The sequence below is a fragment of the Jaculus jaculus genome, chromosome 20 (assembly GCF_020740685.1).
Source record: "Jaculus jaculus isolate mJacJac1 chromosome 20, mJacJac1.mat.Y.cur, whole genome shotgun sequence".
Classification (NCBI taxonomy): Eukaryota; Metazoa; Chordata; class Mammalia; order Rodentia; family Dipodidae; genus Jaculus; species Jaculus jaculus.
The window spans coordinates 22508056-22521692 of record NC_059121.1 but is presented as its reverse complement, the minus strand read 5'-3'; the positions used below and the strand labels follow the sequence as shown (position 1 = coordinate 22521692).

Here is a 13637-nt window from a genome sequence, read left to right as displayed (position 1 = left end):
TTACGGCGGATCGAAGGTAGCACAAAGACATAAAGCTCGTCAAGACAATAAACAGGAGACACGATTCATCTGCTCGGAAGACAGACGGCAGTCAACTACTTGAGTCCAGTTCCTGGCGTGGCCACTTACAGTGTGACTCGGGGAGAGTTACTCAAATGTCACCAGGACTACTTCATCTTCCATAAAAGGAAAATATAAATAATGGAAAATGTCACAGTGAGACAAATGAGATAATGCAAAGTTCCTACAACAGAGCCTAACACATATTAAGTACTTAACATTACATTATATGCCAGGAATTATAAAAACAAAGACAGTTCTCCTCAGAGTTTTCAGTCCAATAGGGGGACATGGTACAGGATAGGCTCAAATTACATTTTTTGGGTTTATTTTTATTTATTTATTTATTTAAGAGCGACAGAGAAAGAGGGAGAGGAAGAGAGAATGGGCGTGCCAGGGCCTCTGGCCACTGTAAACCGGTGCACCCCTTGTGCATTTGGCTAACGTGAGTCCTGGGGAATCGAGCCTCGAATCGGGATCCTTAGGCTTCACAAGCAAGTGCTTAGCCGCTAAGCCATCTCTCCAGCCCTCAAATTACATTTAACCAGTAGCTTATCCAGTTGGTCAAGATTAAGAGAAACTGTCACTGACCCTAAAAACTAACTCAAGGGCAAGAGAGAGAAGAAGGAGTTGGAAAAAGGGAGAGGGAGTGAGAGGATGTTATAGGGCACTTATTAAGAAAATCAACACATTTGTTAGAGGAAATTAAGGAATTATCATATATAAAATCTCTGGTATATAGTAGGCACAAAGAAAATGCTAGCTAATGTTAACAAGCAACATCTTTTTAACGCAAAAATGTTACAAATTGTACAGTTATACAATGTACTCACCTCATCTACAATAACATGAGACACATTAGTCAGAAGCCCATCTTCCTGAAGTTTCCTGAGCAGAACTCCTGTTGTGCAATAGAGCAACCTGGTCGACTCACTAGCGCGAGATTCCATCCGGATCTGGTATCCACACAAAGAGTTCTGCGGGGAGCACACAGTCACCATCAGACTCACAGGAAACCCGGGAAACAAGCCGTCAAGAGAGGCCCAGGCGGCACATCTACTCAGTGCTGCTCATCACCACCAATGGCGATGTGGGCCTGCAACCCTCGGCCTCGGGAGGTCAAGGCAGCAATGTTGTGAGGACGAGGCCAACCTGGGCTACAGAGTGAGTTCCAAACCACAGTGGACCAGACTGTGAGACCCTGTTTTAAAAAGCCAAAAAGTGGCCAGGCGTGGTGGCACATCACTTTAATCCCAACACTCGGGAGGCAGAGGGAGGAGGATCGCTGTGAGTTCGAGGCCAGCCTGACACTACATAGTGAACTGCAGGTCAGCCTGGGCTAGAGTGAGACCCTACCTTAAAAAAATGACAATATTATATATATATATATATATATATATATATGTATATATGACCTGTAATCTATCCTATTTGCTTCTAGTACATTGGGGTGGTTTTACCAATCCCTATGCTCTGCAGTCACTCTAGTGAAGGGTCAGCCAGCTCTGTGAGCAACCACACACGACAAATACTTAAGTGCCCACACCTTTTTGTGCTGATAGGAACTGACTGCAGGCCCCCACGCTAACCAGGCTACCCCAGCTCATCCTCCTCCTGGTGCTGCGGTTACAGGCCTGGGTCACAGGTCCTATTTTTCTGAATGCAGGATTTTAAGATAACCTAAATATTTTCACTTTATACATTCCACAGAAAACTTACAAAAGACTTAATGTGATAGTAAGGTCAAATTTGATTTTGTCCATCCATGTTCTTTGAGCGTTAGGTATGTGCCATATTAGAACATTCAATTATCATGTACTTTTCTTTTGTATCTTAGGACAGAATTACAAGTGAGCTTGTTCATGTGTAGACCATGCTGTCTGACAATGACGACGCGGGCAACCAGTGGTGGCCAGACGTCGGGCACTGCACGGCTTTACCTTGGCTCCCAGGGGCGGGGGCGCGCGGTTGGGGGCGGGGCCTCACCCTTCCTCCGGGTCCGCCTTCGCAGCCCAGCTCTTCGCACACCCGGGTGGCCAAGCTCACGGCTGAGATCCTTCGGGGCTGGGTGCACACGATGTTACATTTGCTCGCTCCGCGCTCACTGAGCAGCAGATCTTCCAGCAGAAAATGTGGCACCTGCGTGCTCTTGCCGCTCCCCGTTTCCCCCGCCACGACCACAACGCGGTGCCGTTTCAGCGTTTCCACGATTGACTCCCGGTGCTTGAACACAGGCAGCTGCTGTCTTTCCTTCAGGAGTCTCAGGTACTTAGGTGTGCTCTGCAGCTTCCTAAAGAGGGTCCGAACAGGCTCCAAGTCTTCGGCCCTGGTGGACTCCAAGGACAGTGCACCGAGATCCTCATCAGAAACCAAGTTCTCCCAAGAGTCCTCGGGGTCCTCAGAACTCGCCTTTTTACATTCAGAATGTTGCTGCTGCTGCTGCTGCTGCTTCAACTTATTCAGCAGCTTGGCGATAAAAAGGTCACGTGGCTTATTGGTTTCCATTTTATTTAACTCTTCCCTTTTCTTTTCTTCATCACTCCACTCCAGCCAAACATCTCTGTAAGTGGGAGGGAGTAACTGATGAACAGACTATAAAGGAAAAACAAAACAAAACAAAGAAACAGCAATGTTTTACTTTCACTATTGGACAACAAAACTCAACACAATACTTAGATAGTTATATTCGTTTTTAAAATGTAAGTTTACCCTTAAACTTAGAAGTTGTTAATACAAGATAACGATATATGTAATTCATAACTGACACATCATATTCAGGCTTCTTGATTTACTCGCTGTGTGACTTCAGTTTCTGCATTTGGAATGGCTAATAGGGGCTGGAGAGACGGCTTAGCAGTTAAGGTGAAGCCATCATTCCAGTGACCTCTGAAGCCTCCCATGTCTCACCTGCCCTTTGACTAAGCGGTACAGGGCTAGAGTGGCCCCCAGGTGCTGGGCTTGCATGCCGTCCTCCGTTAAGATTGTGGGACAGACAACCAGGACGTCGTCTTCAGACTTGACTACCCTTACCCTAAGAAGAAATAAGAAAAAAAAAAGTTTTTTAAAAAATTGGTAAGGTCAGATTAAAATAAAAATAACATAAGCTTGCATCGGTTACTTTAAATGTTGCCATGGAAGGTACTGCAGCAGGTAACAATCTGTAAGCACACTGAACATGAGATGTGAAATTAAGAGTTTCCTTGTATTCCTTATTATTTATTTATCTACTTGGGAGAGAAAGGCAGATAGAGATAGAGAGCAAGCATGCCAGGGCCTTCAGCCACTGCAAACAAACTGCAGACATACGCACCACCTTGTGCATCTGGCTTCACATGGGGACTGGGAACTGTACCGTGGTCCTTTGGTTTTGGTGGCAAACGTCTTAACCACTAAACCATCTCTCCAGTCCTAGATTTTCCTAAATGTCTACTTTGTTTCTTGTTTTGTTTTGTGTCTGGGACAGGGCTGTACTCTGTAGCCCAGGCTGGCCTAGAATTTGCCATCACCCGCCTGTCCTGGAACTCCAACCTCAGCCTCCCGATTGTGGGGATTGCAAGCATGAAGCACTTTTCTAACTGTCTGCCTAGTTTACAGCAAACAAGAAAGACTTTCATTTAACATTTTCTAGAAGATCATTCTGTTAACCAGAAACACATACCTACATTTCCAGTATCTGCCTACTGGAACTTTTTCAAAGGAAGGGTTCGGACTCTTGGGCAGATTCTTCCTGACCCAGTCGATAAGAAACTGCTTGGGAGATTTTCCAGTCCAGCTTCGAGCAGTGTAGTCGAAGTTCCTTACATCGTGAGGCTCCTTCTTTTTACCTAAAATAACAAAGACCTGTTCTTTAAAACTGGTCACACAGCGATACAAATTCTCTTCTGAGCCATCAAAACTGTCTCACTTTTGGAAGAGAATAGGTGAAAAAGGCAGACATAAAAATTTGCTTTTCTCCTAGTGATGTCAGTCTCTTTAATAAACTGACCCAAAGAAACATACATGTGTGTGTGCGTGTTTTTTTGTTTGTTTGTTTTTTTGTGGTTTTTCAAGGTTTGGTCTCACTCTAGTCCAGGCTGACCTGGAATTCACTACTGTAGTCTCAGCATGGCCTCAAACTCACGGCAATCCTCCTACCTCTGCCTCCCTAGTGCTGGGATTAAAGGAGTGCGCCATCACGCCCGGCTCCATGTGTGTATTCTTTGAGACATGGCCACAGGCTAGTCTTGAACCTGTTAGGTAGCCAAGGATGGGACCTTCAAGTCCTGTTCCTCTTGTATCTACTTCCTGAGTGCTGACATTATAGGTGTGTGCCATCACACTGAGTGGATCTTGAAGAACATACATATTTTATATTTACCTATGTAAATAGTAAACATGAGATGTTTCTAAACGATTGTCCCACTAAAGAGTATGACTGGTTACTGAGGAGAGAAGCTAGAAGAGGTTTCTATTTTTTTTTTTTTTTGTTTGTTTTATGAGGTAGGGTCTCACTTTAGCTGACCTGGCTGACCTGGAATTCTCTATGCAGTCTCAGGGTGGCCTCGAACTCACAGTGATCCTCCTACCTCTGCCTCCCGAGTGCTGGGATTAAAGGCGTGTGCCACCCCACCCGGCTTAGGAGAGGTTTCTAACTGGAAGACCTGGGGATGTAGCTCTTTGTAGGCCACTTGCCTGGCATGTGCAAGGCACCAGGTTTTTCCCCTGGCATACAAAAAAACAAGGACAAACAAAAACAGTTAAGTAAAAAGCTCACATAACAAGCTCTCATTTACATAAACTCACATTTACATCTTTACAGAACGTGAGTTTGGAGAACGCACTGAACACAGCTAGGACTTAGGCAAAGTACTTGCAATTACAAAATAATTATCATTAACTGGTATTACTTAAAAAAAAAACACAAAACTTAAGGGCTGGAGATATGGCTTAGCAGTTAAGGCACTTGCCTGCAAAGCCTAAGAATGCAAGTTCACATCTCCAGGTCCTGCTGGGCATGGTGGTGCACACCTTTAATCCCAACACCTGGGGAGGCAGAGGTAGGAAGACTGCCATGAGTTCAAGGGCCCCCTGAGACTACCTAGTTAATTCCATGTCAGCCTGGAACACAGTGAGACCCTACCTCAAAAAAAAAAAAAAAAAGAAAGAAAGAAAGAAATCTCCAGGTCCCCTGTGGCCAGATGCAGTGATGCAAGCGTGCAGTGTTGCAATGCGCCACAAGGGGGCGCACACATCTGGAGTCCAGTCACAGCGGCTGAAAAGCCCTGGCACGCCCATTCCCGGCCACTTCATGTCTCTCGGAAAAAGTAAAATAGAGCCGGGCATGGCGGCGCACACCTTTGACCCCAGCACTCGGGAGGAACAGGCAGGAGGATCACCGTGAGTTTGAGGTCACCCTGAGACTACATAGTGAATTCCTGGTCAGCCTGGACTAGAGTGAAACCCTACCTTAAAAAACCAAAAATAAATACATAAAATAAATAAAGAAAAAATTTGGGAAAGTGAAATTTCGCTGCCACCTTTAGCAGGTGTCCAGATGCAAAGCAATGAGCGTCCCCATCATGCAGCCAGGAGTTTGCGACTCCACCCTGCGTGCCCTCCCTCCCTCTCTTCTCTTCACCTTTGTCTTCTTTAGAAGCAGCTGCAGGTTTCTCGAATAAATTAAGGTTCAGAGCACCTTCCCCTTCTGTGGCTGTGGGAGACCTTTTCCTTTCATTTTGCGGATCTGAAATTTTTATGGCTGGATTGAATACTGGATGGTCTTCCAAAGTTTCCATTTCTACCAAAAGAAAGGATGCGCACTGTCAGCCATTTTGTTTTCAGCCTTGTACATTCTGAGCCCCCGCCCGCGCCTGCACACGCGCGCACACACACACACGCACGCACACACACGCACACACACACACGGGACACACACACGCGCGCACACACACACACACACACACGGGGGGGCCGGGCAGGCCAGATGGGGTCGTCAATTGCTCTCCGCCTTAGTGCCTTAGTTTTCTGAGACGAGGTCTCTCACTGAGCCCGGAATTCGCCGGTGCTGCTAGACAGCTAGCTAGCAAAGCCCAGGGCTCCTCCTGCACACCCCCCCCCCAAGCTTCAGCACCACAGGAACACGCTGAGCCCAGCTCGCACGTGGGGGGCTGCGGAGCTGACTTCAAGTCGTCAAGCTTGCACAAGCAGCACTTCACCCCACCGGAAACACCTCCCCAGCACTCATGCCTTGTGCTGCGCAAATAGGGCTTATAATTTTATTTACTTATGACAGAGAGAGAAAGAGGAGACAGAACGGGCATGCCAGTGTCTCCAGCCACTGCAAACGAACTCAGGATGCATGCCCCACCACGTGCATCTGGTTTACGCAGGTTCAGGGAACACCTGCTTCCTTAGGTCTCCCAAGGAAGCACTGTAATTGCTAAGCCATCTCTCCGGCCTTTCTTCTTTTTCCTTGCAGCCAAGTACTTAATTCCTTCTAGGAATATATGGTAGAAAACAGAGGCAATTTCTTAATTTTCATGACATATACTAAGAAGGAACTGTTCCATAGATGTGGTAGGATAAAATGATGACGACAAAAATCTGTCATTAGAAATAAGAGTGTGGTGGGACACGTCTTTAATCCTAGCATTTGGGAGGCAGAGGAAGAAGAATTGCCATGAGTTTGAGGCCACCCTGAGACTACATAATGATTTCCAGGTCAGTCTGGGCTAGAGCAAGATCCTACCTCAAAAGAAAGAAAAGAAAGAAAGAAGAAAGAACAGGGCTGGAGAGATGGCTCAGCTGTTAAGGCGCTTGCCTACAAAGCTTAACCGACCTGGGTTCGCTTCACCAGTACCTAAGTAAAGCTGGATGCACAAAGCGGCACAGGCATCTGCAGGGGCTAGGGGCCTTGGCATGCCCATTTTCTCTCTCTCTGCTTGCAAATAAATGAATGAATGAATGAATAAATAAATAAATAAGCCTTTCTATATGGCCTGTGAGCTAGGGTTCTTGTTACTGTTAACAGTTTATGATGGCTGACAAAACAGAAGAATACTGATGCAATTACAGAAAGTGTGCAGCTCGGTGTTAAAATGGGATTACAACATACTCACTTTTACACTGTGCATGGCTGATTTTCTGTTCTAACAGAAAAGCTGTGACTCAGATGACAGACTGGTAAGTCTACAAAGTCTACAATATTTAATACTGGGCTTGTTACAGACCGTATATCAACTGATAGGAAAGAGCAGACATTTTACAAAGACCATTTACATTTCTACATGCAGGAATTTTAAAGTACTTACCTCGTTGACATTTTCTAATTTTCTCTTGGGCCTCTTTTTGGCCTTGTTTGTTTTTCTCTAGTTTAAAAGCAGCTGCTTGCTCCTTTGCGTTGAGAAATTTGGCTGCAAGTTGCAAGTACCTTTCATTCTGCACCAAAGAATAGGAGGAAAAATAAAAAGTGTAAGAAGTTTTACATTGCACCAAAATCTCTTGACTTTACCTTTTGATTCAGGAAATCTACCTTGAGATTAAAAACTTACTTATTTGCAAGTAGAGAGAGAATGCAGGAATAGGTGCACCCGGGCCTCTTGCCAATGCGAATGAAGTCTAGACACAAGTGCCACTTTGTGCATTTGGCTCTACATGGGTATTGGGGAATCGAACCTAGGTCATCAGGCTTTACAGGCAAGTGCCTTAACCACTGAGCCATCCCTTGAGTCCATGACCTTCAGTTTACCCTTTAGGGCGTTTCTACACTTTTGAGGTTGCTATGGACACAGTGTCCAACAGTTTCCTCCAGGACTTTTACTTCAAGTCTTCAAGTACACATCCAGATGTGAAATTGGTGGTGCACAGTGTCCATCACTCTCCTCCAGGACTTTTACTTCAAGTCTTCAAGTACACAACCAGGTGTGAAATTGGTGAGTTATATAATTCTACTTTAAAAATTTTGAGGAACCACCAAACTAGTTTTCACAGTAGCTGCATAATTTTACATTCTTACCACATCTACCTACGTTTTCTTCTTTTGGTTAGAAGTTATGATTCTAATGGACAAGACGGTATCTTGCTGTGGTTTGGTTTGCCTTTCCCCAGTAATAATGTGGAAAATCTCTTCATATACTTAGTGGCCATTAGTATATGTCTTAGGGGAACTGTTCCTTAGCCATTACATTCAGGAAGTCACCAATTTCTATTGAGTCTTGCTTATTCAGGAAGTAATCAATTATTGGAAGTATAAATCTGAACCCTATTTCTCCTAAATACAATAAATTTAACTTTATAAATCTAGGAAGCAACCACCTATTTGTTATTTATATTAACTCATAAATTTAGCAGACTAAATTCCTTTATATAAAACATTTGCAGAGTATTTAAATATTTTTAAAAATATATTTAACTTTTTCAGCATCATGAAGACTAATATTCCTAAATAATTTTTTCGCAAGCTTTTATATGCTTAGTGACTCAGTGTGTATCTGTTGCTAAAAATACTATTTATAAACTAATTGATCTCTGAATGTTACACCTGTCCAAGTAAGCTCACAGTATATGTGCAATAAACCAATAGGCGGTTCACACAGGATAGTGAGTGGCAACATGAACTGCAGGACTCACCCGTCTTTGCTCAAATCCCAACGGTGCCACTGACCGCAGAGCTCTGAGTCCGTCACTTAGCCTCACTGGGCTTCGACTTCTTTATGTGAGAAGTGCACTGGTAGCGGCATCCCATAGGATGACTGAATGGTACTGGGCTCACGTCTCCAAAGTGATCAGAAGGGTATCTCACACCCAGGAGGAAGTATAGACACTTGTGTAGGGCTGGAGAGATGGCTTAGTGGTTAAGGCGCTTGCCTGCAAACTAAGGACGCAGGACCCACATAAGCTATAGCACAAAGTGGTGCATGTCTGGAGGCCCTGGTGCACCCCTTCTCTCTCTCTCTCTCTCTCTCAGATAAATAAAATTTAAAAAATGTATGTGTTTCCTTTGTAAGGGAAATTTTTCCCTCGAGATGATGAGCTTCCTCTGTAAGGGAATGTGTCTTACCATTTTTTTATTCCTCAAAGAACTTAATGATAGGGAATGTAATTAACAGCTACTGATCATTAACCTGTGCCAAGTTTCCTAATGTTACTTTGTTTGATATTTGTATTACTCTCGAGTGTTATTTCTTCAATTCACAAATGATAAAAGTAAGGGTTAGAAATATTTGACTGGTAACATCCAGCTAGAAGCCCAGCACAAATTCTTACTCACAGGGTCAAATTTTTCTTCTTCCTCTACTTCTTGGTTCTTGGAGGTCTCACTCGTTTCCTCTTCATCTTGTTGTTCAGCATATCTCAAAATCCACTCTTTCATATTTAGATCCACACTTTTTTCTTCCTTTTTTGGCTAAAGAGAGAAAAGAAATATCTGAAAAATTGAAGACAGAAAGAAATGTCAAAACTATCAAAGGTCTGCTTTTATAATACAGCAAGTATATAAATTATCACAAATCACATCAGTTAGCAAAGGGCAAATAAACTAAACATGACTATAAGACATTTACACTTACATACACCAAATTACATATGTTGTTCGCACACCAGTAATTCCATTATCTTGGAGGCTGAGGCGGGAGGATTGTCAGTTTGAGGGTAGCTTGGGATACACAGTTGAGACTCACCCCCAGAATGAAGATATAAAATACAAAATGAAAATGATTACTTTATGTTTACTCCTCTATGGAGCAATAAAGAATGAAAGACTCTGCCTCTCTGTCAAATAAATAAGTATATATTTTTAATTTTTTGTTTATTTTTATTTTATTTATTTGAGAGTGACAGGCAGAGAGAGAGAGGGAGAGAATGGGTGTGCCAGGGCCTCCAGCCACTGCAAACAAACTCGAGACGCGTGTGCCACCTTGTGCATCTGGCTTTCTGTGGATCCTGGGGAATTGAGCCTTGAACCGGGGTCCTTAGGCTTCACAGGCAAGCGCTTAACTGCTAAGCCATCTCTCCAGTGCAATAAAATATGTTTTCAAAGAAGTGTTTCTACTAGGACAATGCTTTTATAGGTGTACAGTAACAAAGGAACTACACTTCCCAGTGTCCCAATATTCATGTTCTTAGGAAAAAAGTGAATCTGTACTCTTTGGACTAAACATGGAAGCCATTTTATTTTTGGCCAGTATTTCCCAACAATATAGGAGAGCAGCTACATACATAGCATTCACATTACACCCGAGGTCAGAAGTCTAGGAAAGGCTCAGAGCAGATGTGCACAGGTGATATGCACATACCATGTCATTTTACATTAGGAACCTAAAACAAACCTTTTTTTTCCCCCCAAGGTAGGGCCTTGCTCTAGCCCAGGCTGTCCTGGAATTCACTCAGGGTGGCCTTGAACTCATGGCAATCCTTCTACCTCTGCCTCTTGAGTGCTGGGATTAAAGGCATGTGCCACCATGACCCTTTATTAGGAACCTGAGTCCCTAACATAGTCCCTGCAGACTTCTGGTATCCCTGGGGTCCTAGAATAGCAAGGGCACATGCACCTGCTCTTAGAAGGCAGGCACCAGGCTCATCTATATGTGAGGACACCCAAGAAACTCACGTGGAGAGACCAGGTGGAGGAAGGGTTGCCTGCCCGCTGGTCTACAGTAGGAGGAATCAGTCACGTGAGTGAAGGAGTGTTCTGGATGCTCCCAACCTCACAGGCATTTTCTAGAACTGCCCAGGTGAGCCTGGTGCAGACTGCAGAATCATGAAAACTACAAACCTGACTGAAGCCACTGTTTGGGGGTGGTTCCTCATGCCACAACAGGAGACAGAATAGCCCGGCAAAACTTTTGTGTTGGAGACAAAGTCTCCTGTGTCCCAGGCCATTCCAAACTCACTCTGCAGGGGAAGACCTTGAATTGTTGATCCTCCAGCCTCCCCCTCCTGGGGACTAAGATCAGTACACACATGCACGCACCACCATGCCTGCTTTCCAGGATGCTGGGGACGAAACCCAAGGTTTTGTGCATGCTAGACAAGCACTGAGCTACATCCCAGCCCTGTTTATTTTAACAAGGAAGAATGTCAAGGAAGCCTGCTAATTACACTCTCATGAACTACATCTACTTCATTCTGATTGAACACAACTTTAAATTCTGAATTTAAATGACAGCTCCCCCTTTTTATTTGGGGGTAGCACAGGCAAGCTTCAACCTCACCTTCGTGGTCCTCCTGCCTCTGCCTTCTGAATGCCGGGATTACAGGTGTGTCCTACCCCTCTAGGTCTAATTGCTAAAATTACCTTAATATTAAGGTCTTCCTCCTGTTTTTTTGTTCTAGTTTGCAATGGAGGTGAGATGGCGGCTTGTATTTGAAGAGACTGGAATTTTGGCCTACTTTTAGGTTGTTGGTCTTCAAATTCCTGACTGAATCCTTCAGGAAGTGCATCTTAAGACAAAAGAAACTGTGATGAAAATAAACACATATATGATATGCCAAACACACACACATATTTATCAAGCTTACACATAAGCCCTTCCAAGACTAGCATCTAATGTCATCTACCTCTCATCTCCTGAGAACAGAAATTCTATGATGAACTTGGCTTAACATACCAAACTAGGCCTTTTTTTTTTTTTTTTTTTTTTTGGTTTTTGAGGTAGGGTCTCTGGGTGGCCTCAAACTCATAGTGATCCTCCTACCTCTGCCTCCCAAGTGCTGGGATTGAAGGCGTGGGCCGCCACGCCCAGCTGACTAGGCCATTTCTCTGTCTCGTTCACCCTCACTTGGTGCCTGTCTATAGGCCTCATACATTTTAACAATCTGTTCCAATTCTTTTGTGAAGAGCAACTTCAGCATCCCCCTGGTATGTGTCTAGGTCAGCCAGTTGGAAGAGTTCCCATTTCAGAATGTGGTCATACTTCACAGGGGCTTGGGCATAAACCTGAGGCCAGTCAGGAATTTCTGCTGCATGGTAAGGATTTGCAGGGACCAGAAGGGACTGGTTTCTTTCAGTGTGCTGAGGCTGGCATGTGACGGAGGCGGTGGATCATACTGAGGTACACTAGGAGCACAGGGACGCCCGCACTGAGCCTTTTTATTTGTGTGATCTACGTAACAGGTTCCAAATTCTGATGACTCTACTCGTTCCCATCCAGGAGGAAGTCCTTCTCGTTCAAGAGGATGGCTCCAATGAGTTGTGTTTGTGTTATGGTCTATGTAGTATTTTCTCCCTGTCATAGTCCAGTCCACAGACCAGCCAGGGGGAAGGGGTAAATCTTCAGACCCATGATTAGTTAAATTTCCTAAAGATGTAGCAGCAACTCTCCCGATACCTGGAGCATGCCTCCCCTGACTCTGTGGCATTCTTTGGAAGAGATCATGGTTGTATTCATAATATCTGTAATCTTCATGTGCACGATCTCCAAGTGGCTGCCTTCTCTGTCCATCCAAAAAGCTATCTGAGTAAAAGTATCGGGAACCAGAGTCTCCATTTTCAACAGCAAAACTGACTTGTTAAAAATGGCTGTGAAGAGCCATACTCCCGAGGGACATCAGCTAGACTCCTGGCCAGGCAAGAAGGTGCAGATAGTCAGTCGGTGGCTTTCTCTTCTGGTTACTTCATGAGGTGTTCTCTGAGTTGGAGTTCTTAGGATAAACTCTGGTTTCTTGACACAACTCCATCTCCAGAAGCTGAAAAGACACTAGAGCTTGACTCTGGAAGACAGACAGCAGTCCGTCTTGGAATTGCTGGACCGTGCCGAAGGCATGCAGGCATGAGCTTGCGCAGCAGGGCTACGTCTCCTTTTCCCGTACTCGCCCCGCACCTCGGCCGCCTTGGACACTCCCTTCTTGGTTTTCTTCCGGGACAGCATGGTCACCGGGCTCTGGGGCGGGGTTGGCACCGAGCAACCCCGCGCCCCGCGTGGAGCGCCGCCACCTCCGCGCCCACCACCGCCCAGTTCCATGGCACTTCCTTCCGGGAAGTCTGTCCGTCCTGCCCCGCTGCCGTGGCAGGATTCTTTATCAGTCACAAAAGTCATTTGCACTTCAGTTCCTTGTCACAGGTTACAACCACGACCCAGTAATTAATTCAAGATTACTTATCCCAGGACAGTCCTTTTTTTTTTTAATATATAAAAATGTATTTACTTTCAAGCGGAGGGGTGTAGAGTAATACTAGGACCCCCTCCCACTGGCAAAGGGACTCCAGATGTGTGTGCCACTTTGTGCATCTGGTTTACGTGGGTACTGTGGAATTGATCCCTGGCTGTCAAGGTTTGCACACAGGCACCTTTAACCACTGAGACATCTCCCCAGTCTCTGAATCTGTTGTACAGTGTATTATAAAAAGGATGGTAAGCCAGGCATGGTGGCGCACGCCTTTAATCCCAGCACTTGGGAGGCAGAGGTAGGAGGATCACCGGGAGTTCGAGGCCACCCTGAGACTGCATAAGTGAATTCCAGGCCAGCCTGGGCTAGAGTGAACCAACAAAAAAAAAAAAAAAAAGGAGGATAGTAAACAACACACAAAATATAACTTTTTCTTACAGGACCTGTAAAATATTCAGAGACAACAGGATTGGTAATAGAGTTCTGCTGGGTGG

General features: G+C 44.8%; 1 protein-coding gene and 1 pseudogene across 2 annotated transcripts in view; both read right to left on the bottom strand.

The window, feature by feature from the left end:
- The window catches only part of Dhx29 (DExH-box helicase 29), a 48397-nt gene that overhangs the window by 25318 nt on the left and 9442 nt on the right, over positions 1-13637 (bottom strand). For both annotated transcript variants that reach the window (XM_045138931.1, XM_004664939.2), the window contains exons 5-12: positions 11333-11478; positions 9308-9442; positions 7350-7476; positions 5678-5836; positions 3719-3884; positions 2968-3091; positions 2047-2652; positions 894-1037 (exon numbers count right to left, since the gene is read on the bottom strand). In XM_045138931.1, coding sequence (XP_044994866.1) covers positions 894-1037; positions 2047-2652; positions 2968-3091; positions 3719-3884; positions 5678-5836; positions 7350-7476; positions 9308-9442; positions 11333-11478 — 1607 coding nt within the window. The remainder of the gene's footprint in view (positions 1-893; positions 1038-2046; positions 2653-2967; positions 3092-3718; positions 3885-5677; positions 5837-7349; positions 7477-9307; positions 9443-11332; positions 11479-13637) is intronic.
- On the bottom strand, positions 11785-12905 carry LOC105944526 (annotated as a pseudogene).